Source organism: Symphalangus syndactylus, chromosome 17, assembly GCF_028878055.3.
Source record: "Symphalangus syndactylus isolate Jambi chromosome 17, NHGRI_mSymSyn1-v2.1_pri, whole genome shotgun sequence".
In the NCBI taxonomy this organism is placed as follows: domain Eukaryota; kingdom Metazoa; phylum Chordata; class Mammalia; order Primates; family Hylobatidae; genus Symphalangus; species Symphalangus syndactylus.
The window spans coordinates 44,580,792-44,606,403 of NC_072439.2; the positions used below are offsets into that span (position 1 = coordinate 44,580,792).

Genomic DNA, 25,612 nt, shown 5'->3' on the forward strand with positions numbered 1-25,612 from the left:
ATAACAAGTACAAAATACAAACGCTTTGAACTCTTTTCCCAAACCATTTATAGTTATCACATTAAACACTGTCAACTGGAGAACATTCGGAAATAAGGTACTGCTGAAGTGTTGACTAAAATACTTAGTTTTTCCATCTTCAATCATAAATCATATCATAAGAATCAGTATGATGATATATAAGAAGAAAGCCTAGGTATGAGTTCTGGGTTTGTACTCATAGAATCTTATGTAAATTACTTTATATCTTTGACCTTCAGTTCCACTGTCTGTAAAACAAAATTGAAATAATTGTATCTACCCAATTTCCTAGGAAGGTTAATGTGTGTTTAAGTGACATTAATAATAGGAGCTTCAATAATTGTTTTGAAATTGAACGTATTTTGAAGCAAGATGAAAAATTCTCCACTGACAACACAAATGTGACAGCCACTCTTTTTACCACTGGCAGAGTATAAATATTATGTAATCAAAGACCACAAATATGAACTCTGAGATTAATTTTTATTTGGGGATAAGTAAACATGTAAAAAGTTTTCTCTCTCTGACAGTTTCTACTTATAACACCATTAATCATGCCTAGGAAATAGTATATTATACACAAACACACATTGAATAAATGAATGAATCAATGATATAAAGAAAACACAAGAATTAGCTCCAGATGCAAAAAACAGAAAATTCATAGTAAGGGTTTTGCTCCGTTTTTTAAGATTAGTTGTTCTTCTCTTTTCTAGCAGCATTATTTACCTTCCCCATTCTGAGACAATTCCAGATCTGTAGTATAAAAGTGAAACAATAAAAGGGAAATAAATACGTTGCTGGTACCTTACTTTTTTAAAAGGGACTGGTCTCCTGCCAAGTCCTGGCCTATTCAAATCGAGAAAATAAAACAAAGACTCTGGACTCATCTACCCAAGGTTTATGTATCCAAAAGACACAAATTCAAATAGTGTGCCCCAGCAGCCTTGATAACATGCAGCAAATTCTGTAATATTTCTCATTCTTGTGGGCACTGAGGTGTTATGAAGTCATATGAACTAATTAAAAAGAGGAAAGAACTGTCAAAGAAATGGCCACGTTCTTGTGGGGTCTGCATAGTGGTCCTCAGATGGCCTCTCCAAAACTGTCTCCAAAATATCCGTGAAAATATGAAATCAAAAATCATAACAATGAGAAATTTAAAATAATAAGAAATCATTAAAAACTATTTTGTATGTCTATAACGGAAACATACTCATGATATATTGTCAAAATATTCTAAAGCAATATTACTTTAAAACAAACACAAAAATACATATAATATCTAGAGGGACACAAGCCATACATATGCCAGACCAACTGTAATATTTGTAGCATATATTTTCCTAGTTTATTTTTAAATTTTTTTACAATTATTTTGACATGGTACTCTTCAATTATTATTTGGGCAAATCTATTGATTTTTTTCATTTGCTATTTCTTGTATTTTTCCCTACCTAAAAATTACAATATACTGTCATTTTCTTTTACTTTAGTACAGTTGGAATTTTATTTGGTTTACCAGTAAAGTGAGAATTCAAAATTTGGTTTTTCCCTATAATAAGTTCTTGGCATTAAAAGATTTAAAATAAATGCCTTTTAGGCTTTGGCAACTGTCACAGAAAACTAACTTGAAGCAATTATCAAAACTTGATCTGCTGTCAGAAGCCAACTAAGTTTTAGAGGGATTATACTGTCAAAGAAAACACTAGCCTGGACTGAAAAAGCCTTTGATGGAGTTCATTGTAAAATAACCTATAGGCTTTCAGAATTACCCCAGCATTCTTGAAGCTCGCCCAAGACAACATCCTCCTGAGACCCCATTTTAGATGTGGCCATGGAGGAAGATGGACAAGACCATTCCAGAAGGCAGAACCAAGGATCTGGGCAATTGAGATCCAAGGATCCCAGCCAAAACCAAGGACTGGGCACTGTGGCTCATGCCTGTAATCCCAACACTTTGGGAGGCTGAGGCAGGAATGCTGCTTGAGGCCACGAGTTCAAGACCAGTCTGGTCAACATAGGGGAACACCATCTATACTAAAAATTTTTAAAAAGAAAAAAAAAACTGGTCAGGTGTGGGGGTGTGTGCCAATAGTTCCCAGCCACTTAGGAGGCTGAATCAGAAGTATTTGAGCCCAAGAGTTCAAGGCTGCAGTGAATTATTATCATGCCATTGCACTCCATCCTGGGCAACAGAGCAAGGTCTTGTCTCAAAGAAAGAAAAGAAAGAAAAGTAATCAAGGAGCTCCCCTCCTTCCAGAGTAGTGAGTCTCCACAATTCCTCTTCAGGAGTCAAAAACTGCTAAATATCAGTGACTACTAGGTGTCTCCTATTCTTCTTTCTGTAGCAAGTTGAGGTCAGGATTGCAGTCACGCTAGTCATGCTGTATACTTGGCTGGTAGCTGAAGATAATTTATCTTTTTAATTCATATTTTTCCAAGCTACAAAGAGCCACATCTTGACTTTACGGAGAAGACTGCATTATCCAGAGATCCTGGACATTGAGCCAGAGTCAGTGCCCCTGTGGGAACTTTGAGTTTTCCCCTTATAGACAAGATGAGTATGTTTCATGTGTGATCTGTTTGGTGAACAGAAGGGCAGCCTGTAGTAAAGACTATTGGTGATCACCAATATGGGTGTTCTTTCTTTCTCCTAAGAAAAATCAATGCCCCTCATTTTCCAGTCTTTTTTACATCTAGGTAGAACCAGGCAACTAGTTCTCCTCAATAGAATATACATAAAATTGGTTTGCATCACCTTTGGGCTGAGAAAGTCAAGATCCAGTATACCTTCTCCATGTTCTTACTATAGTTATAAATTATATAGCTCATAAGCATATTTGTAATTAATAAACACAATATTTTTCCAATAGAAAACACATAATTGTACCACTAAAACCTAATAGTGGCTGTTAGGTAATAAATGACTGATAAATATTTGCTAAAAAAAATGAACAATGTGTTTCTTCCTCTGCATATCAGTATGAGTTGGACAGCTTAAATATATTTCATAGAAAGCAGTAATTACAATAATTGCAACAGAAATAAAGCCACAAGGGGGGTGGAGCCAAGATGGCCGAATAGGAATAGCTCTGGTCTACAGCTCCCAGCATGAGTGATGCAGAAGACGGGTGATTTCTGCATTTCCATCTGAGGTACTGGGTTCATCTCACTAGGGAGTGCCAGACAGTGGGCGCAGGACAGTGGGTGCAGCGCACCGTGCACGAGCCGAAGCAGGGCGAGGCATTGCCTCACTCAGGAAGCACAAGGGGTCAGGGAGTTCCCTTTCGTAGTCGAAGAAAGGGGTGACAGACGGCACCTGGAAAATCGGGTCACTCCCACTCTAATACTGCGCTTTTCCAACGGGCGAAAACAAAAACAGCACACCAGGAGATTATATCCCGCATCTGGCTAGGAGGGTCCTATGCCCACGGAGTCTCGCTGATGGCTAGCACAGCAGTCTGAGATTAAACTGCAAGGTGGCAGCAAGGCTGGGAGAGGGGCGCCCACCATTGCCCAGGCTTGATTAGGTAAACAAAGCAGCCAGGAAGCTCGAGCTGGGTGGAGCCCACCACAGCTCAAGGAGGCCTGCCTGCCTCTGTAGGCTCCACCTCTGGGGGCAGGGCACAGACAAACAAAAAGACAGCAGTAACCTCTGCAGACTTAAATGTCCCTGTCTTGACAGCTTTGAAGAGAGTAGTGGTTCTTCCAGCCTGCAGCTGGAAATCTGAGAACGGGCAGACTACCTCCTCAAGTGGGTCCCTGAACCCTGAGCAGCCTAACTGGGGGACACCTCCAGGTAGGGGCAGACTGACACCGCACTTGGCCGGGTACTCCTCTGAGACAAAACTTCCAGAGGAAGGAACAGGCAGCAGCATTCAAAGTTCATGAAAATCCGCTGTTCTGCAGCCACCGCTGCTGACACCCAGGAAAACAGGGTCTGGAATGGACCTCTAGCAAACTCCAACAGACCTGCAGCTGAGGGTCCTGTATGTTAGAAGGAAAACTAACAAACAGAAAGGACATCCACACCAAAAACCCATCTGTACATCACCATCATCAAAGACCAAAGGTAGATAAAACCACAAAGATGGGGAAAAAACAGAGCAGAAAAACTGGAAACTTTAAAAAGCAGAGCACCTCTCCTCCTCCAAAGGAATGCAGTTCCTCACCAGCAATGGAACAAAGCTGGACAGAGAAAGACTGACGAGTTGAGAGAAGAAGCCTTCAAATGATCACACTACTCTGAGCTACAGGAGGAAATTCAAGCCAAAGGCAAAGAAGTTAAAAACTTTGAAAAAGAATAAGATGAATGTATAACTAGAATAACCAATACAGAGAAGTAAATAAAAGAGCTGATGGAGCTGAAAGCCAAGGCTCGAGAACTACGTGATGAATGCAGAAGCCTCAAGAGCCGATGCAATCAACTGGAAGAAAGGGTATCAGCGATGGAAGATGAAATGAATGAAATGAAGTGAGAAGGGAAGTCTAGAAAAAAAGAATAAAAAGAAATGAACAAAGCCTCCAAGAAATATGGGACTATGTGAAAAGACCAAACCTACATCTGATTGGTGTACCTGAAAGTGACGGGGAGAATGGAACCAAGTTGGAAAACACTCTGCAGGATATTATCCAGGAGAACTTCCCCAATCTAGCAAGGCAGGCCAGCATTCAGATTCAGGAAATACAGAGAACGCCACAAAGATACTCCTCGAGAAGGGCAACTCCAAGACACATAATTGTCAGATTCACCAAAGTTGAAATGAAGGAAAAAATGTTAAGGGCAGCCAGAGAGAAAGGTCGGGTTACCCACAAAGGGAAGCCCATCAGACTAACAGCGGAACTCTCAGCAGAAACTCTACAAGCAAGAAGAGAATGGGGACCAATATTCAACATTCTTAAAGAAAAGAATTTTCAACCCAGAATTTCACATCCCGCCAAACTAAGCTTCATAAGTGAAGGAGAAATAAAATACTTTACAGACAAGCAAATGGTGAGAGATTTTGTCACCACCAGGCCTGCCCTAAAAGAGCTCCTGAAGGAAGCACCAAACATGGAAAGGAACAACTGGTACCAGCCACTGCAAAATCATGCCAAATTGTAAAGACCGTCAAGGCTAGGAAGAAACTGCATCAACTAACGAGCAAAATAACCAGCTAACATCATAATGACAGGATCAAATTCACACATAACAATATTAACTTTAAATGTAAATGGACTAAATGCTCCAATTAAAAGACACACACTGGCAAATTGGATAAAGAGTCAAGACCCATCAGTGTGCTGTATTCAGGAAACCCATCTCACGTGCAGAGACACACAGGCTCAAAATAAAAGGATGGAGGAAGATCTACCAAGCAACTGGAAAACAAAAAAAGGCAGGGGTTGCAATCCTAGTCTCTGATAAAACAGACTTTAAATCAACAAAGATCAAAAGAGACAAAGAAGGTCATTACATAATGGCAAAGGGATCAATTCAACAAGAAGAGCTAACTATCCTAAATATATATGCACCCAATACAGGAGCACCCAGATTCATAAAGCAAGTCCTCAGTGACCTATAAAGAGACTTAGACTCCCACACAATAATAATGGGAGACTTTAACACCCCACTGTCAACATTAGACAGATCAACGAGACAGAAAGTTAACAAGGATATCCAGGAATTGAACTCACCTCTGCACCAAGTGGACCTAATAGACATCTACAGAACTCTCCACACCAAGTCAACAGAATATACATTTTTTTCAGCACCACACCACACCTATTCCAAAATTGACCACATGGTTGGAAGTAAAGCTCTCCTCAGCAAATGTAAAAGAACAGAAATTATAACAAACTGTCTCTCAGACCACAGGGCAATCAAACTAGAACTCAGGATTAAGAAACTCACTCAAAACCTCTCAACTACATGGAAACTGAACAACCTGCTCCTGAATGACTACTGGGTACATAACGAAATGAAGATGGAAATAAAGATGTTCTTTGAAACCAACGAGAACAAAGACACAACATACCAGAATCTCTGGGACACATTCAAAGCAGTGTGTAGGGGGAAATTTATAGCACTAAATGCCCACAAGAGAAAGCAGGAAAGATCTAAAATTGACACCCTAACATCACAATTGAAAGAACTAGAAAAGCAAGAGCAAACACATTCAAAAGCTAGCAGAAGGCAAGAAATAACTAAAATCAGAGCAGAACTGAAGGAAATAGAGACACAAAAAACCCTTCAAAAAATTAATGAATCCAGGAGCTGGTTTTTTGAAAAGATCAACAAAATTGATAGACCGCTAGCAAGACTAATAAAGAAGAAAAGAGAGAAGAATCAAATAGATACAATAAAAAATGATAAAGGGGATATCACCACCAATCCCACAGAAATACAAACTACCATCAGAGAATCCTACAAACACCTCTATGCAAATAAACTAGAAAATCTAGAAGAAATGGATAAATACCTCGACAAATACACCCTCCCAAGACTAAACCAGGAAGAAGTTGAATCTCTGAATAGACCAATAACAGGCTCTGAAATTGTGGCAATAATCAATAGCTTACCAACAAAAAAGAGTCCAGGGCCAGATGGATTCACACCCGAATTCTACCAGAGGTACAAGGAGGAACTGGTACCATTCCTTCTGAAACTATTCCAATCAATAGAAAAAGAGGGAATCCTCCCTAACACATTTTATGAGGCCAGCATCATCCTGATACCAAAGCTGGGCAGAGACACAATGAAAAAAGAGAATTTTAGACCAATATACTTGATGAACATTGATGCAAAAATCCTCAATAAAATACTGGCAAACCGAATCCAGCAGCACATCAAAAAGCTTATCCACCATGATCAAGTGGGCTTCATCCCTGGGATGCAAGGCTGGTTCAACATACGCAAATCAATAAATGTAATCCAGCATATAAACAGAACCAAAGACAAAAACCACATGATTATATCAATAGATGCAGAAAAGGCCTTTGACAAAATTCAACAACCTTCATGCTAAAAACTCTCAATAGATTAGGTATTGATGGGATGTATCTCAAAATAATAAGAGCTATCTATGACAAACCCACAGCAAATATCATACTGAATGGGCAAAAACTGGAAGCATTCCCTTTGAAAACTGGCACAAGACAGGGATGCCCTCTCTCACCACTCCTATTCAACATAGTGTTGGAAGTTCTGGCCAGGGCAATTAGGTAGGAGAAGGAAATAAAGGGTATTCAATTAGGAAAATAGTAAGTCAAATTGTCCTTGTTTGCAGATGACATGATTGTATATCTAGAAAACCCCATTGTCTCAGCCCAAAATCTCCTTAGGCTGATAAGCAACTTCAGCAAAGTCTCAGGATACAAAATCAATGTAAAAAATCACAAGCATTCTTATACACCAACCACAGACAGAGAGCCAAATCATGAGTGAACTCCCATTCACAATTGCTTCAAAGAGAATAAAATACCTAGGAATCCAACTTACAAGGGACATGAAGGACCTCTTCAAGGAGAACTACAAGCCACTGCTCAATGAAATAAAAGAGGATACAAACAAATGGAAGAACATCCCACGCTCATGGGTTGGAAGAATCAATATTGTGAAAATGGCCATACTGCCCAAGGTAATTTATAGATTCAATGCCATCCCCATCAAGCTACCAATGACTGTCTTCACAGAATTGGAAAAAACTACTTGAAAGTTCAAAAAAGAGCCCGCATCGCCAAGTCAATCCTAAGCCAAAAGAACAAAGCTGGAGGCATCATGCTACCTGACTTCAAACTATACTACAAGGCTACAGTAACCAAAACAGTATGGTACTGGTACCAAAACAGAGATCAATGGAACAGAACAGAGCACTCAGAAATAATGCCACATATCTACAACTATCTGATCTTTGACAAACCTGACAAAAACAAGCAATAGGGAAAGGATTCCTATTTAATAAATGGTGCTGGGAAAACTGGCTAGCCATATGTAGAAAGCTGAAACTGGATCCCTTCCTTACACCTTATACAAAAATTAATTCAAGATGGATTAAAGACTTACACGTTAGACCTAAAACCATAAAAACCCTAGAAGAAAACCTAGGCATTACCATTCAGGACATAGGCATGGGCAAGGACTTCATGTCTAAAACACCAAAAGCAATGGCAACAAAAGCCAAAATTGACAAATGGGATCTCATTAAACTAAAGAGCTTCTGCACAGCAAAAGAAACTACCATCAGAGTGAACAGGCAACTTACAAAATGGGATAAAATTTTCGCAACCTACTCATCTAACAAAGGGCTAATATCCAGAATCTACAATGAACTCAAACAAATTTACAAGAAAAAAACAAACAACCCCATCAAAAAGTGGGCAAAGGACATGTATAGACACTTCTCAAAAGAAGACATTTATGCAGCCAAAAAACACATGCAAAAAGACTCATCATCACTGGCCATCAGAGAAATGCAAATCAAAACCACAATGAGATACCATCTCACACCAGTTAGAATGGCCATCATTAAAAAGTCAGGAAACAACAGGTGCTGGAGAGGATGTGGAGAAATAGGAACACTTTTACATTGTTGGTGGGACTGTAAACTAGTTCAACCATTGTGGAAGTCAGTGTGGCGATTCCTCAGGGATCTAGAACTAGAAATACCATTTGACCCAGCCATCCCATTACTGGGTATATACCCAAAGGACTATAAATCATGCTGCTATAAAGACACATGCACACGTATGTTTATTGCGGCACTATTCACAACAGCAAAGACTTGGAACCAACCCAAATGTCCAACAACAATAGACCGGATTAAGAAAATGTGGCACATATACAACATGTAATAATATGCAGCCGTAAAAAATGATGAGTTCATGTCCTTTGTAGGGACATGGATAAAACTGGCAATCATCATTCTCAGTAAACTATTGCAAGGACAAAAAACCAAACACTGCATATTCTCACTCATAGGTGGCAATTGAACAATGAGAACACATGGACACAGGAAGGGGAACATCACACTCCGGGGACTGTTGTGGGGTGGGGGGAGGGGGGAGGGATAGCATTAGGAGATACACCTAATGCTAAATGACGAGTTAATGGGTGCAGCACACCAACATGGCACATGGATACATATGTAACAAACCTGCACATTGTGCACATTTACCCTAAAACTTAAAGTACAATAATAAAAAATAAATAAATAAATAAATAAATAAAAAGAAAGTTCACTGAGGCAAATCCTTGGGAATTTTCATGTGCCTTTAAAAATAAAACGTGTTAAGTCAATCTGCAGCATAAAGAAAATACAAATGAAAAAAATGAAATAAAGCCACAAAAAACAAGGATGTGATGTAAGCTCAAATGAATAAACTAATAAATAGAACACAATTAACTTAGGTATCATCGGAAAAAATTTAGTCAATACAAAATTTCTTAAATATGCCCAAGCACTTTAACTAAAATTGATAAAGTAATTTTTCTGCATCGAATGACTGATGTAAAGATGAGCTAGCTAAATATCTGGCATATATAAATAAAAGTTAGCTGCTTATCTTACTCATAATACATGTATTGAGCAATTCTGTATGTTATATTAGGTGCTAAAAGAAATACGACTATCATTTCTACCTTCTAATTCTATAAATGAAATAGAAATGCAGACACATAGCTTTAATTTAATATGTAATGAGAGTACACGTGCATAAAATGTCAACTGGTACAGTAAGGATGCCCTGGTAAATTTTGCCAAGAGAAGATCAGGGAAAAAGGAAGGCAGCTCAAAATGGATCAGGAAGGATAGCTAGGAGGTTGAGGGAAAGGATGTTCTATACAGAGAGAAGAGCAAATATAAATTCAAGCAATTATGAAAATTAGAGTAAATCTGTGATAGAATCAAACAAGTGTCTCCAGAATAATTACCTTTCTTGCCACTTCTGTCATCGCCTTTTTTGGTTAACAGCCACAAGATCATTCAGTCATTTAAGCCAGAGTCATTAAAACCTTTTTGGTCTCCTTCACCAATGCTCCAGAATTCTAAGGGGTCTCCCGCAAGGCTGCTCCACTTCAGCACTACGGACAGCTTGATAATTCTTTGTTGTAGGGGGCTGTGCTGTGCATTGTGGGATATTGCTGGCCTCTACCCATGCTCTGCCAGTAGCATGCTCGCCTCAATGGACCCACAGTTGCAACAACAAAAATTGTCTCCAGACATTGCAAATGTCTTCTGGGGGACAAAACTGCTCCCAGTAAGGAAGCACTGGTCTGCAGTAGCATACATTCCATAGGTACCCACTCTTCTCCTTCCCCACTGCAACATTACTTTAAATAGCTTCTCTTCCTTACCCGCAGTAGGGTAATAGACTACAACACTGGTCTTCTCAGTGACTCACTGCCTCCCCTGTATCCTGCACAATGTTGCATAAGAGGAGCTGTGCCTCCTAATACATTGAACAAACCTACTACATACTGTTCAAATCCTCACTCCTTTACAATGCATTTCAGGACCTTAACAGTCTGATTCCTTGGCCTTAAACTCTCACTACCCAATCTACCCTGTTTTTCAGCTGCACAGATCCACAAGAAGTCCTTGAATTTTCATATCCACGTTTATTCATTCCTCAAAGTCCAGTTGAGAAGTCTTGCCCAGCAGAGGTCTCACAACTCTCTTAATCACTCCTTCCTTAATTATTCCATTCCTCAAAGTTTACACAGCACTTTTTATGCTGTCTACTTTAGCAAGGGCACTTTGAAATCCATCACAGTGTTTGCACCCTGGCCATAGCTCCCAAGGACTTCTCCCTGTCAGTAACTGAGTATGGTAGGGATACCATGGCAGACCTGTTCTTGAGAGCCATGGACTCTTGTTCTGGCCAAGTCTGGCTCAAGGATGGCTTTGCTCAACCTCGCTTGGACTGCCCAGCAGCCTAGGATGCTACTACCCAACATTCTTATCCTTTTTTTCCTGTGTAAGCCTTTTTTCTTACATAAGCTCTTACATAGCTCTCCCAGCTCTCTCCTTAGTTTCTCTAACACAGACACTTCCCCTAACTAAAATCTTATCTTTGCATCTGCCTCTTGAAAGACCTGGACTAACACACACTAGAATGTTAAAAGAACAGCATAGGAAATTTTCCGTACTGCTGTTTGACTAGTATTGCAGCAAGTACATGAATAACCAAAAGGGGTTCTTATTAGTTTTCCCAATAAGAAAAAATATGAATACAGAATGGCATGTGTAATAATCCAAGGCTATATTAGTTCTAGGAAAATAGAAAGTTTGGAAAATAATAAAACTAAAATTTTGCCAGAATACACAAAAAACAGTAAAAACACTATTGATAGTTTCTATATTTTTATTTTCTGTCTGAACAAGAAGTTACTAGAGCAACTCAATAATCAGTCATCAGAGAGGTAATGCTTGACATGTTGCAGAATGGTTCATGTGAGAAACTTCAAAAGTACACACAACCATGACAAGCTCTACTCCATGAGAATACTGTATAAGTCAGATGCAATGTCTGATTTTATGACATCTGGAAACTGTTTCCTTCAACCAGAAAGACTGCATTGCCTCAAATCCCACCAAGAAATAGTGAAGTTAACTGTCTAGGCAGTTGAGTTAATCCTTGAGGACCTTAGGAAGACGTGAACACCCTAGGTAATACGAGAAAAGGGCTACCAGAAGCATGAGGGATTGTCAGAAACAGCCTGTGTAAAGTTTGTCAATTCCATCCTGACAAGTATATGCCAACTTATTAAATACTGATCTCTAAATACTTTGGCAAGAATATTTATCAACATTATGAGATGATAAATAATATGACCATAAAAAAGAAGTTTAGAGTTGGTTATAGGGATATTAAGTCCTGGTAACTATACATGCTGTGAGATAGCCTATCAGTGGATTAAAAACAAAGAGCTTGATTAGCCATTACATTACTTATAGATAATGTTATTATTCGGTTCCATTTTTATACCTTTTACAGATCTTGGAAATGTATAAATAAATCTCTGTTCAGAAACGTTTGAATTATGGGATGAATAAATACTTACACTTATGGGAAATAAAAATTATAGAGAAGAAAAGATTAGAAAAGCAAGAATTATATACATGTTAAACAAAGAAAATTTCTGCCAGACTCTTCAACTCTTCTGATTCTTGGGCTCAAAATACTTAGGAAAAAAACTAAACAATACTAGTTATGGTTCAGAGAAAAACATAAATACCAAAACTTCTAAAAGTAGGGGAAATTTAACCATATAGAAATTAAAAGAAAGTATTAGTTCACATGTTTGGGGTTAATTCAAAACTAACAACTAAACGGAATCAATAAATACATTGGGGTATCAACTTTAACAAATGGTTGTACGGAGATATTTTGAAAATATTAATTTGATTTGTTTTTCATTCTTTTTCTCTAAAAGCCACATTCGACGCCACCAGAGAAGGGAAGGAGAGAGTCTACCTCAGTTGGGAAGATGGAAAGGCAAAAGGTCAATTAAATGAGATGTGAAAAGGGAACTCAGTAGATACTGGGGGGAAAAAAAGGCAATGGAGGCAAAGAAAACAGATGGTAAGATGTATGCGCATTAACTTCTCCACTGGGGGTTTAAAATCCCAGAAACAGAAGGCATATTGCATTGTTCAAAGGGACTGCCCGAAGAGGTGTTCTAGGGTGCTGACTATGTGGGACTCAAGGAAGGAACCCTCTGAAAGAGTTCCCTACACATATCAAATTTAGAGGTGTAGAAGAGTTCGACAAAGAGAGGAACTGAATCCCTCTTGACTCTCAAATGCCATAGAGGGCTTGAGGCCTTTAGAGAAGTCTGCAAGAAGAGCAATAGCATGACCAAACCAGTTTACCTGGAGAAAGTGATGCAGCAGGACTTTGTATTTGAAGGCTGCACAATGAATCACTGAGACAAGAAATCAAATGGATATTACAGCCAGAATTCAGAGGGATATACAGCACTAGTGAGAGCCCAGAGGAGGATGAGTCAAGACCAGTGAGCAGAGGAGAAAAAAGGCCATAAGTTCTCAGGCCCAGAAATCAGCTGCTGTTAACAGAAAAGTACAATGAAATTATGGCACAAAGAACATCACCAGACACTTGAGGAACTGAAGGATGGTACAATTTCCTCACCCCTCTGCCAAACAATACAAAGACCTCATAACACGTTATGACCCTGTATATAGTCAGTTTCTATCAATGGTCAATGAATTCTTGAATCCACCAATATATAAAACAATACCCACTAGCAGAAAAAAAAATGAAATTGGATGCTCATTTCAATATATTCAGGAAAAACATTTAATAAAACACAACATCCATTTATGATTAAAAGCAAAACTAAAGTAAAGCAAAAAGCAACTAGAAAAAGAAGAGAACATCTCTAAATTAATAAGACTGGCTCTGAGAATCCTTCAGCAAACTTCAACCTTAATGTTTAATGGACTGAAAGGCCAAAGCCAGATATCAAGTACACAAGGTGGCAAAGAGAAATTAGGAAGCAAGTAGGAGCAGGGCCATCAGGTTAGCATTATGGAATTTCCAAGCTTTGTATCAACATTGATCTGCAAACAATTCAGCTGGTCCAGGTTTCGGATACTACAATCTACCTAGATACAAAGACTAAAGGCTGATCTGAGACTAAAAAGGGGAATCTGGTATAATTACAAATGGATTCTAAAATCTACTAGGTTCTATTATTTGATGAAACTATTAATCCAAAGAAATTTAATCGTAGAGTCAGTGTAGAAATAAATATATATAATCATAAATAAGTAGCTAATATCCGTTTTAGTGCTAATACAAAAAAATGCAAAATTTTTAAAAAGTCACTAATCTCATCAGTAATTTAGACTTACAATTGGTTATGATCACACTACCGAAAAAAATGTAGATCTTGATACCTCTAGTTATTTCCGGCGTTACTGGAAAATTTCTGTCTCTACAATGATTGAAGTATGCAACTAAGCCTTATGCAAATACAGAGAAATTATGTAAAATAAAGCTAAGCTATGGAGGTATGAAATGTTTAAATGTTTTATCAATAACTTCTGATGATATCAATAAGTTAATCAAAAGCAAACTACATAAATGGGATTATTTACTTGCCATTGAAAGTATGACTCTTATAGGTGATTCTTCCTCTTCAAAAATTTAGTAAAAGAACATTCAGAACAAATAATTTTATTTGTTTGTAGTTTCTAGTAATCCCTCAACTAAATTAAATAATTTTGTTCTGAATGTTTTATTATAAAATTTATAACATAAATGATTGATTTCATTTTTGATTAATGAGTACATTGCTAAAGAAGATAAACATTGCTGATTAACTTACACATAATATATTGTATGATACATTAAATTATCCACATAAATGATGAAATAATAAATCTCCACACATAACATTATAAAAACATTAATATTAATTTTTAGATATGTTAACAAAATGAACTAGGTTATAAAACAAAAAAAGTATGATGATGACTTGGGCAACTGCATCCAAACTGACACAGTGACTAGAAAATTATGACTCAAAAATCTTTAACTGCTTTCTGAATTCAAACAGAGGATATTGATCATAAATATATATACCTACTATGTACCCACAAAATTAAAAATTTTTAAAAAGGATATTGAATAATAATTTAACTACATCAACATTATGAATCAAAATGAGCAGGAACAGCATTCCCTATAATGCCTTCCCATCTGGAATGCTTTTCCATGAGAAAACATATTGACCATGACAAATTTGTGGTAGCAAGTCTAGGATTTTCCAGACAAACTAAACGTTATTTTAGAAAGGTTTCAGAACGGAGAATTTTTTTGTCCTTTGAAGTATAGGTGGCTATGTAAATATTAGAGTGTGATTCTGCCACTGTGATGTTGCAAGTATTTTACATGGAAGAAAGAAAGGAAACGGTTCTAGCCATTTCATGTAAAAAACAACTCAAGATAATCACTTGAAAAAGAGCTCACATCCAGGAAGACATCTTAAATCAGTTAAGCCAAAGGAGTATTATATATGAACTGCAGAGAAATGTTATCAATTTTTTATTTAATCAGAGAATAAACAGTGTTGATGTTCTAAAAACATCTTTGAACACCTTTCCAGAAGTATCTTTTGTAAAAGTATGTATCTGCTAAACAAAAGCTAGATACTTACGAACTGTAGAATCCTGTAACCAAATTCCTAGTTCTTGTTTTTTCTTGAATATGTATTTGTCAGAGGAGTTACTGATGAAGTGAGCCTATATATGTTTTAAAACAACTGTCCTTACCCTGGCGTTCCATGAACTTGGATGGAAAAAAGTTACATCTTTATTTTCACTAACCTCTGATACTGAGCATTTCCTTCAAGTATGAAGGTAGATGAAACCACAGACATTGTGGCTTTATTACCAATAAAACGATACTTTTATATCACATTATGGTTGGTGTAGCTATGTGTCAACTGATTACCACCACAAAAATATAATAGACATAACCAATAGATCTTTGTAGATAGACTGTTTTCAAGTATGATGCATTTTAAACCGATTCAACCTCTTCCCTACTCTACTTCACAGGCCATCCCCATACGATCAACAAAACAAACTTTTCCTATTCAGACCTTGCCAGTGAGAGCCATTTCATTTTATGTATATTCATTCTCTTTTCCTTCTATCAAATTCCAGAAACAAACTTATTTAAGTAAATCCAGGGGATTCTGCCCCAATAGGACTACGAAAGGGTACATCTGAGTCAAACAGCCTGCCCTCCAGTTGGAAACCACACTCCATCACAGGCCACTCCCTGATCACCACTCCAGCGTCTGACACTTTCAAGAAAGATGCTTGAAAGAGCATCTTTCATCAGCGTTGCACAGAGGGTCGGTTTTGCCCAGCAGGCAGAGACCTGCTTATCCTGCCACGAGAGCCTTCCGAAGGAGTTGCCTCTGGCTTGGTGTTAATCCTTCTGGTAGCCCAACCTGAACTCCAGGGTCATCAGCCACCAAATCGAAAACCCAAGGCCCTGTTTCCTGAATGTAGCCCTTGCCTGGATCCCAAGAAAATGCCAAGGGACCCGAGGACACTCACCAGGCCTCCGCATAAGCTGACGACGGCCTTGTAATCCTCCTGTGAGTTGACCTGGCCGCGGTAGAAGCAGTGGCGCAGGTCTGAGGGCCCTGCGTCGCTCTCCCAGGCCCCGCGCTCCGGGGTTCCCAAGTGCACCTCGGTGTAGCCGGCGGCCAGAAAGGATGCATCGGCGGTCAGGTTCAGCTGAAAGAGCTGCCGGTAGGCAGTGAAGCGATAGTGGGTTCTGAACGGCATGGGTTCCAGCGCCTCGGAGCTGCGTTTCTGCCGGCTGAAGTGGTGGCTCTGAGGGAACACTTCTCCAAACTCATTGACCCGCTCTGGGATCACTACTTCGTAGGAGGTCAGTGTCCTCACCAGGGCTTCTGCAACCACAGCGACAGGACCAGTGAGCTCCCACGCGTTCCTCATTGTCCAACTCTAAACTTCTTCCACCAAACGTCCCCGCTAAAGGTCCCAGGTCCCAGTACAGCCAGAGGCATGACAAATGCACACATGCTGATGCGCACGCACACACACACACGTGCACTGGGACTGTTAGTGCTCTGCTTTCCCACACCCCCGACTTGCCCTACCCTCCCCAAGCAAAGACGCTACCACTTACGGCCCTAAGCAACCCACTTCCTTCCCCAGTACCTCCTAACCTCCCCGCAGCCGCCAACTCCTTCCCTCCGGGTGCACGCGCCCCCCTGCCCTTTGCGCCCCCGCCGTCTGGTCCTGGGAGTGCGATGCGTCTCAGGCGCGCGCGATTCCTCGAAACCCGGCGCAGTCGCGACCTCTCGGGCTGACTGGTCCGGGAGTCCCGGGAGCTCCAGCAGGGCCAGCGTTCCCCAACGGGCTGAGCCGCTCGTCCCCTCGACCCGCATGTCCCACTCGGGCCCCGCGTCCCCACTTCGCCGCTGAAGGCGTCTCGCGGTGACTTTACCTTGCCTGGGGTGGAAGTGAACTTCCCAAGACCTGGTGATGAAGAGCGAGAGATGGTAGAGCAGCCCAGTCAGCCACTTGGCCACCCACATGGTTCCACCCAGGGGACCCCGATCGGGGAGGCCCACCAGAGCCGCCGGCAGCCGAGCCGGCTTCCCTCGCGCTTCGATCCCTCTCCTCCCTCTCGCCCGCCGCTCTCCGCGCCGGCCGCGACTCTCCGCGCCTCAGCAGCCTAGGGAACAGCAGCGCGGGCCCTGGGCCGGCTCGTCTGGCCACACCGCCTGTCTCCGCTCGCTGAGCCGCTGCTTCATCGCACTGCAGCCTCACTCCCCTTCCTGCGCCCGCACTGCCCTCAGAAACTCTCTGCTCAGGTTCAGCTCGGCGCAGGGAAGCAACTCGACCTAGCAGGAATGGTGCCAATATAGCCACCCCGGACCGGCGAGCACCGGGGAGAGCCCGCCCCTATGGGCTGTTGCCGGCCAATCAGCGGGAGGCGCGGCCCCTGCTCGCCCTTCCTCGCGCAGCCCCCTCCCTTCTCCACTCAGCCGCAAGGGGACTGCGGTACCCTCCTGCTGCCCCAGTGGGCGCGCAACTGGCTGAGTAGCCCCAAGGCCCGGCTGGCCACGAACTCCGGACCTATGAAACCCAGCGAGATGCAAGCACCTGCGTACGTGAAAGGTGCCTAGGGTTTTGAGCTCTTAGATGAAATGACAAGCATCAGATAGAAAGTTTCTGTTTTTTATGTTTCACGGTACTTTTAGGCTTCTCAAATAAAATCAAATAAGCTACAACTGAAGTTCTTGTGGGCAGAGGATGCTACCAATGAAGCTCAGTGACCCGGCCTCCCTTGCATGGGCACCTGTGTGTGCTGGGAGTTGCCGAGAGTTGAGGAGTGCCACAGGTGGGGCGAGGAAGCCGAGTTTGCACACAAGCACTTCTGACAATTGCCGAAATAAATTCAGAAAAGGATCTGAGTCTCCAAAGTTTTAGTAACTTACTGTGGTTTATTTTTCTTCTTTCTAATATTCATATTTGTACTTAATTTTGTATCAAGAGCCCTCCAAAATTGTATAAACGTCAAGACCCCAAAACTTGGATCTGCCCTGCCTGCGAGAGTTTTTGCCGTTAGTTCCACAGTATTCATATACACTTTGTTTATAATATACAAATAATCCCGTATATTCACAATTATCCTCCTCTGCAATTACTGTGGCTCTGAATCCAGTTAAATTGAATGCACCTCGGTGGTAGCCGAAAGCAATTATTTTAGTACGGTTTCTCATTTCCCAAATCCACCTGTTTGATTTGCAGGTTACATAATTACTTTTCTCTATATCCAGTATGAAAGCAAAGCTGGTGGGAGTAGTCAGATTGTCTTGAAATCCAACCAGGGGAGAGAAAGAATATGAGAAAAGAAGGAAAGGAGTATATGAGTAAATCTTCATACACACAATGGAAAACACTTTTAATTTAGTTCCTGACTGCCCTACCTCCTCTGAGCTCTCAACAGTGGAAATGCTACACTCTTTGAATTGACCTCTGATGGCATGCCTCTTCACTTTTATATCATACACTTGGTCATCTGTTGTTCACCACAAATGTGGAACAATCTTGTTCAATGAAAGAGGGTTTAATCTTACATCTCCCAAGGAAATCACCCAGCTTGGTGATGGTAATTCTTCCATAATCATTCCCCTTCTTTTGTACTCTTTTCTCACAAGTGACATTTCATTCACCAAAGAATTATAGACTTCTGGTGGGACATTTTTCCCAAGCTAAACATAGTATTATTCTCAAAAAAACAAAAATGGACTTTACTCACACCTGTCTATTTAGTGGTTACCTTCAGTACATAATAATTGAGTCATTTTAATTACATTGCAGCTCTGAATATGTCTTCACATTAGGAGCCATACCTTCTCTCCTACAAATACCAGAAAATAGAACTGCACCTGTTTAATTGGCGATCTCATTGCTGACTACAGGGAAAACTTGATATTTCATTTCCATCACTGAATGTTTGTAACTCAGGGAAGTATTTACAATCAAGCATTTGATTTTCAGCTTGCTCTAAGAATGGGGAGAGGGATTTTTTTTTTCTTTTTCTTTTTTTTTTTTTTTTTTTTTTGAGATGGAGTTTTGCTCTGTCACCCAGGCTGGAGGGCAATGGCATGATTTCGGCTCACTGCAACCTCCCCCTCCTGGGTTTAAGCAATTCTCCTGTCTCAGCCTCCCAAGTAGCTGGGACTACAGGCACTCACCACCACGCCTGGCTAATTTTTGTATTTTTGGTAGAAACAAGGTTTCACCATGTTGGTCAGGGTAGTCTCGAACTCCTGACTGCAGATAATCCACCCTCCTCAGCCTGCCAAAGTGCTGGGATTACAGACGAGAGCCACAGTGCCCAGCATCATTTTTCAAATAAATGACAAGGTATGTGGGATGTGTATACTATATCATTATTATCTTTACAGTGTTCAGTAAAATGTATTGTTTTCCACATTTCATAGAAGATAGATGCTACACTTCATACAGTAATTTCTACTAATCCTTTCTGACTCCAAATGCTTTTTCGTTATACTGAGCTATAAATGTTATGATATTCACATTATCTCTCTTCTTTCTTCCTACTCTGCTAATGAAAATGTCATGAATAAGCTAATCTATGCCATTTAATTCAAACTATTTCCTCACATTGATAATTAGAGCTATCACTTATGGAATTCTTTGAAATGTATGAAATTTGAAACCAAAGAGATTTGGGTCTAACTTGATGCTAATCCAGAGTGAATTATATAATCTCTCTGAGCTTTGTGGAGGTAATAGCTAAGTTAAATGGTATGTCAGAGGAATTCCATAAGTGGTACCTGATCCCAGTGCTTTGAGAGGCAGAGGTAGGAAAATCATGTAGGCCAGGAGTTTGAGACCAGCTTGGGCAACACAGTGAGACCTCCGTTTCTTAAAAAAAAAAAAAAAAAAATAGGCATAGTGGCACTTGCCTGTTGAACTAGCTACTGGGGAGACTGAGGCAGAAGGATCATTCCTGAGCCCAGGAGCTCAAGGTTACAGTGAGCTATGATAGCGCTACCACTCCAGTCTGGGTAACAGAGTGAGATCCTGTCTCTAAAAATAATAATAGTAATATAATATAATACAATAATTAATAAAATGTTGTTTGATTTGTAATTGAGACATTAATCATTATAAACACAAGCCATGCGATCAGTTTTTGGCACAATGTGGAGAAAATACATTCAATCCTGCAAAGGAGAAATATTCTCACTATACTTAGGGGTTAACAGACCTTGCTTTATAATCCTAATTCTACTGTAAGCAGCTGTATAACGTTGAACAATTTGCCTAATGTAAGCCTACTTTTTCTCAGTTGTAAAATAAAGTTAATAATAGTAATCTCGTGCAATTGTTAAGATGATTAAAAGAGACAATACAGGTAACATTCTTGACATAATACTGAACAAACTATGTTCTCAATGCATATTCGTGCTGATTATGGAATACTGAATGTTTATACTAAAAGGAACAACTCTTTGAATATATACTGCTTTTCTAATATTAATAGGTAGGAATTAGAATGGTCAACTTCATGATTTACCTGAGACTGGGGAATTTCCTAAGATGCAAGATTTTAATTGCTGAAACCTGGGAAGTCTTTTGAAAACTAGGATTAGTTGGCCACTGAAGTTTAAGGTTTCTCAACCAAGGCACTATTAACTTTTGGGGTTGGATAATTATTTGTTATTGGAGGCTATGCTGTGCTTTGTAGTATGTTTAGCAGTATCCCTGGCCTCCACCCACTAGATGCCAGTAGTACCCTACCCCTGTTGTACAACCAAAAGTATTTCCAGATATTGCCTAACCTCCCTCGAGGGCAAAATTGGCCCCAGTTGAAAACCTCTGCTCTAGTACAGGAAGAAAACAGATAAATAATAAATGCAAAGTGGGTTTTGTAGAAGACTCCACAGATACTGCTTCATTTGTAATTGTAAATAGCCAATTGCTTAGTAGAAACTCTTCATATATTCTAATGGGTATGAAAATTATCCAGCAGTGTAATTAAAGCACTGCAACCTGTGGTCATTTTGTTAATAATTTTAAAACATTGTCATTCTTTCCAGGAATGCAGAGAAAAATCAAACTCTTCTACCCAGCCACTTATTACACTCTGTATTAATTGTATATTTACTTATCTGTATTTAATACTAAATTATATCACCAGAACCAAATTCTGTTCCCCCTATGAAATAGAAATAAATTAAATATTCATTAAATGAATAAATACAAATACTAAGATGTATATAACCTAGGGATAATTGGGCATACTATCAGCCAATCTTACCATCTCTGTCTTTTAGTTGGGATATTTATACCATTTACATTTAATGTAATAATTTATATAGTTACATTCAAGTCTATCATCTTGCTATTTGTTTTCTATCTGTCCTATCATTATTCATTCCTTTTTTCTTCATCATCTGTCTTCTTTTGGGTTAAATTAATATGTTTTTGATTCTATTTAATCTCCTTTACTACTCCATTCCTTGTTTTGTTATATAAGTGGTTATTTCAGGATTTATAGTATACATATTTAGCTTATCTCTATCTTCAAGTAATAGTATGCCAATTCAATTTCTTTCTTCCAATCTTTTTACTTTTTACTTTTTCATATGTTATAAATCCCATATTGCATTGTTGCAATTTTATTTAAACAGCTGCTTTCATCTAACATCAATTTTGTTTTCCCTGAAAAGCTTCCTTTAGCCTTTCTTATAGTGTAAGTATGCTGATAATGAATTCTCTCATCTTTTGTATGTCTTAAAAAGTATTGATTTCATCTTTATTTTTTAAGCCTATTTTTTCTGAGTATGGAATTCTATGCTGAAAGCTGTAGGTTTTCTTTTAGTAGTTTGAAGACATTGATTAATTGTCTTCTTGCTTCTTTCTAGATTTTTTTCTAACAAAAAAATATGTCATGAATGAAAAATCTGTTATACTCGTCTTCTGCAATAGGGTATCTTTTTGTTGTGAACACTTTTAAGATTTTTCTGTCACTAGTTTTGTACAAATTGATTACAATAAGACTTGACTTGATTTTCTTAATGTTTCTTGTGCTTGGAGTCCATTGAGTGTTTTGGGAACTGTAGGTTCCCAAATTTATTTTCATCAAATTTGCATAATTTGAAGTTTTTTTTCAAAACTTTTTCTTTTTTAAGAGAATTTCTGCATACCTTTAATCCTGTGTTCTCTAATGTTCACATATTACATATATAACTATAGTACAACTATTATTATTTTTATTTTTTTTATTTCCGTAGTTAATTGTGGAACAGGTGGTGTTTTGTTACATGAATAAGTTCTTTAGTGGTGATTTGTGAGATTTCGGTGCACCCATCACCCGAGCAGTATACACTGCACCCTATTGTAGTCTTTTATCCCTCAACCATTTCCCCCCTTTCCCCCTGAGTCCCGAAAGTCCATTGTCCATCTTCTCATTCTTATGCCTTTGCATCCTCATAGCTTAGCTCCCACTTGTGAGTGAGAACATACGATGTTTGGTTTTCCATTCCTGAGTTACTTCACTTAGAATAATAGCCTCCAATTTCATCCAGGTCACTGTAAAAGCCATTAATTCATTTTTTATGGCTGATTAGTATTCATTTTATATATATACATACATATATATGTATGTGTATATATATATATATATATATATATATATATATATATATATACACCACAGTTTCTTTATCCACTCGTTGATTGATGGTCATTTGGGTTCGTTTCACGTTTTTGCAATTATGAATTGTGCTGCTATAAACATTCATGTGCAAGTATCTTTTTCGTATAATGACTTCTTTTCCTCTGGGTAGACACACAATAGTGGAATTGCTGGATCAAATGGTAGTTCTACTTTTAGATCTTTAAGGAATCTCCACACTGTTTTCCATGGTGGTTGCACTAGTTTACATTCCCACCAGCAGTGTAGAAGTGTTCCCTGTTTACCACATCCATGCCAATATCTATCATTTTTTAATTTTTTGATTATGGCCATTCTTGCAGGAATAAGGTGGTATCACATTGTGGTTTTCATTTGCATTTCCCTGATTATTACTGATATTGAGCATTTTTTATATGTTTATTGGCCATTTGTATATCTTCTTTTGAGAATTGTCTATTCATGTCCTTCACCCACTTTTTGGTGGGATTGTTTGTTTTTTATTGCTGATTTGTTCAAGTTCATTGTAGATCTTGGATATTAGTCCTTTGTCAAATATATAGATTGTGAAGACTTCCTCCCACTCTGTGGGTTGTCTGTTTACTCTGCTGACTGTTCCTTTTGCCATGCAAAAGCTCTTTAGTTTAATTCAGTCCCTGCTATTTATTTTTGTTTTTATTGCATTTGCTTTGGGGTTCTTGGTCATGAAATCCTTGCCTAAGCCAATGTCTAGAAGGGTTTTGCCAATGTTATTTTCTAGAATTTTTATAATTTCAGGTCTTAGATTTAAGTCCTTAATCCAGCTTGAGTTGATTTTTGTACAAGGTGAGAGATGAGGATCCAGTTTCATTCTCCTACATGTGGCTAGCCAATTATCCCAGCACCATTTGTTGAAAAGGGTGTACTTTCCCCCACTTTGTTTTTGTTTGCTTTGTTGAATATCAGTTGGCTCTAAGTATTTGGGTTTATTTCTGAATTCTCTATTCTGTTCCATTGGTCTATGTGCCTATTTTTATACTAGTACCATGCTGTTTTGGTGACTGTGGCCTTATAGTTTAGTTTAAAATCAGGTAATGTGAGGCCTCCAGATTTGGTCTTTTTGCTTAGTCTTGCTTTGGCTATGCAGGCTCTTTTTTGGTTCCATATGAATTTTAGAATGTTTTTTTCTAATTCTGTGAAGAATGATGGTATTTTGATGGGAATTGTGTTGAATTTGTAGATTACTTTTAGCAGTATGGTCATTTTCACAGTATTGCTTCTACCCATCCATGAGTATGGGATGTGTTTCTATTTGTTTGTGTCATCTATGATTTCTTCCAGCAGTGTTTTGTAGTTTTGTATTTAAGTATTTTTTTGCAGCTATTGTAAATGGGGTTGTGTTCTTGATTTGATTCGCAGCTTGATCACTGTTGGTGTATAGAAGAGGTACTAATTCGTGTACATTAATTTTGTATCTAGAAACTTCGCTGAATTCTTTTATCAATTCTAGGAGCTTTCTGGAAGAATCTTTAGGGCCAAAACTTTTTCTTTTTCCTCTCTCTGTTTTCTTTCAAGGACTCCAGTTAAACATATATCAGCTTGCATGAAGTCCCACAACTCTCTGAAGCTCTGTTTCCTTTTTTAAATTCTTTCTTTTTGTGTTTCATTTTTGATAATTTTATTGCCATATCTTCAAGTTTACTAATCTTTTCATCTGCCTTGTCTATTCTGCCATTAATCCTATTCAATTTACCTTTCATTTCACATATTGTCATTTCTATCTCTAGAACTTTAACTTGAATCTTATTTTGTATCTTACATACCTCTACTTAACTTTTTGAACATATGAAATGCAGTTATAATTCATTTGATGTCCATTCTAACATAAAGGTCAGTGCTCAGTGAATTTAGGTGAAATGATTTTTCCCTTAATATTTGTCATATTTTCCTGCTTCTTGAATGCCTGATGTTTTTTTATTGGATGTCATACACTGTTAATTTTACATTTTGGGGTACTGGATATTTTTGAATTCTTATAATTATTCTTGAACTTTGTTTTGGATGAAGTTAAGTTGCTTGGAAACAAGTCATCTCTGGTCTTGCTTTTAAGATTTATTAAGCAAGAGTAAAGCAGGGCTCAGTCTAGGGCTAATTATCTTCTACTACTAAGGCATGACCCTCTGTGTACTCTATCCAATGCCCATGAATCAAAAGGCTTCCCAATGTAGTTAGCAAAAACAGACTGTTCCTGGCTTTGTAATAGCCAGAGGCACTATTACCTCCAATTCTTCTGGGTGATTCTTTCCCTGTTGTTCCACAGTTATTTCACGTGCATGTGCACTATTTTTTAAGACGGTAATGCTTCATAGAGATGAAATATAAAGAAATTAATTTAAAAGATGAATATTACTATATATACCAGAATAGTTCACTCTCACTTCCTGGAAATTGTGTTTTTAAAGAAGAGGGATAACTCCCAGATCACATAACGGTTACCATAAACAAATGAGGTAGAAGCCATATGGAGAAGTAAACTATCCAGAGAGGAGCAAGGAGGCTTAGCAGAGGCAGATGTCAAGTTACACCAGAAAAAAAAAAAAAAAATGTGTTTGCTGAAGGTGAGTGTTAACCTTGTTTTGTGAAAGCTATATTCCATCTGTGGAATATCAGAGATTGAGCACATGAGCATGTTGCCAGCAGAAGTCCTCTTGGAGCAAATTTTGACCAGAAAAGCAGAGGAAGTGGGTTATGCAAATAATAACAAAGAGGAGCAAGAGCTGGAAGAAACAATCTGTCTCTGTAACAGCAGAGAACTACAGAGGCTAGAAGGCTAGTCTACACCTCTCAGCCTCAATAAATAGCTAGTCCAAGAAAA

General features: G+C 38.8%; 1 protein-coding gene across 1 annotated transcript in view; it reads right to left on the minus strand.

Annotated features, from left to right (window-relative positions):
- The window catches only part of ADAMTS20 (ADAM metallopeptidase with thrombospondin type 1 motif 20), a 201,467-nt gene extending 184,050 nt beyond the window's left edge, over positions 1 to 17,417 (minus strand). The window contains exons 1-2 of the mRNA XM_055249241.2: positions 17,026 to 17,417; positions 16,104 to 16,465 (exon numbers count right to left, since the gene is read on the minus strand). Of these exons, the coding sequence (XP_055105216.1) occupies positions 16,104 to 16,465; positions 17,026 to 17,116 (453 nt within the window). The 5' untranslated portion in view covers positions 17,117 to 17,417. The remainder of the gene's footprint in view (positions 1 to 16,103; positions 16,466 to 17,025) is intronic.
- Positions 17,418 to 25,612: the final 8,195 nt, after the last annotated feature.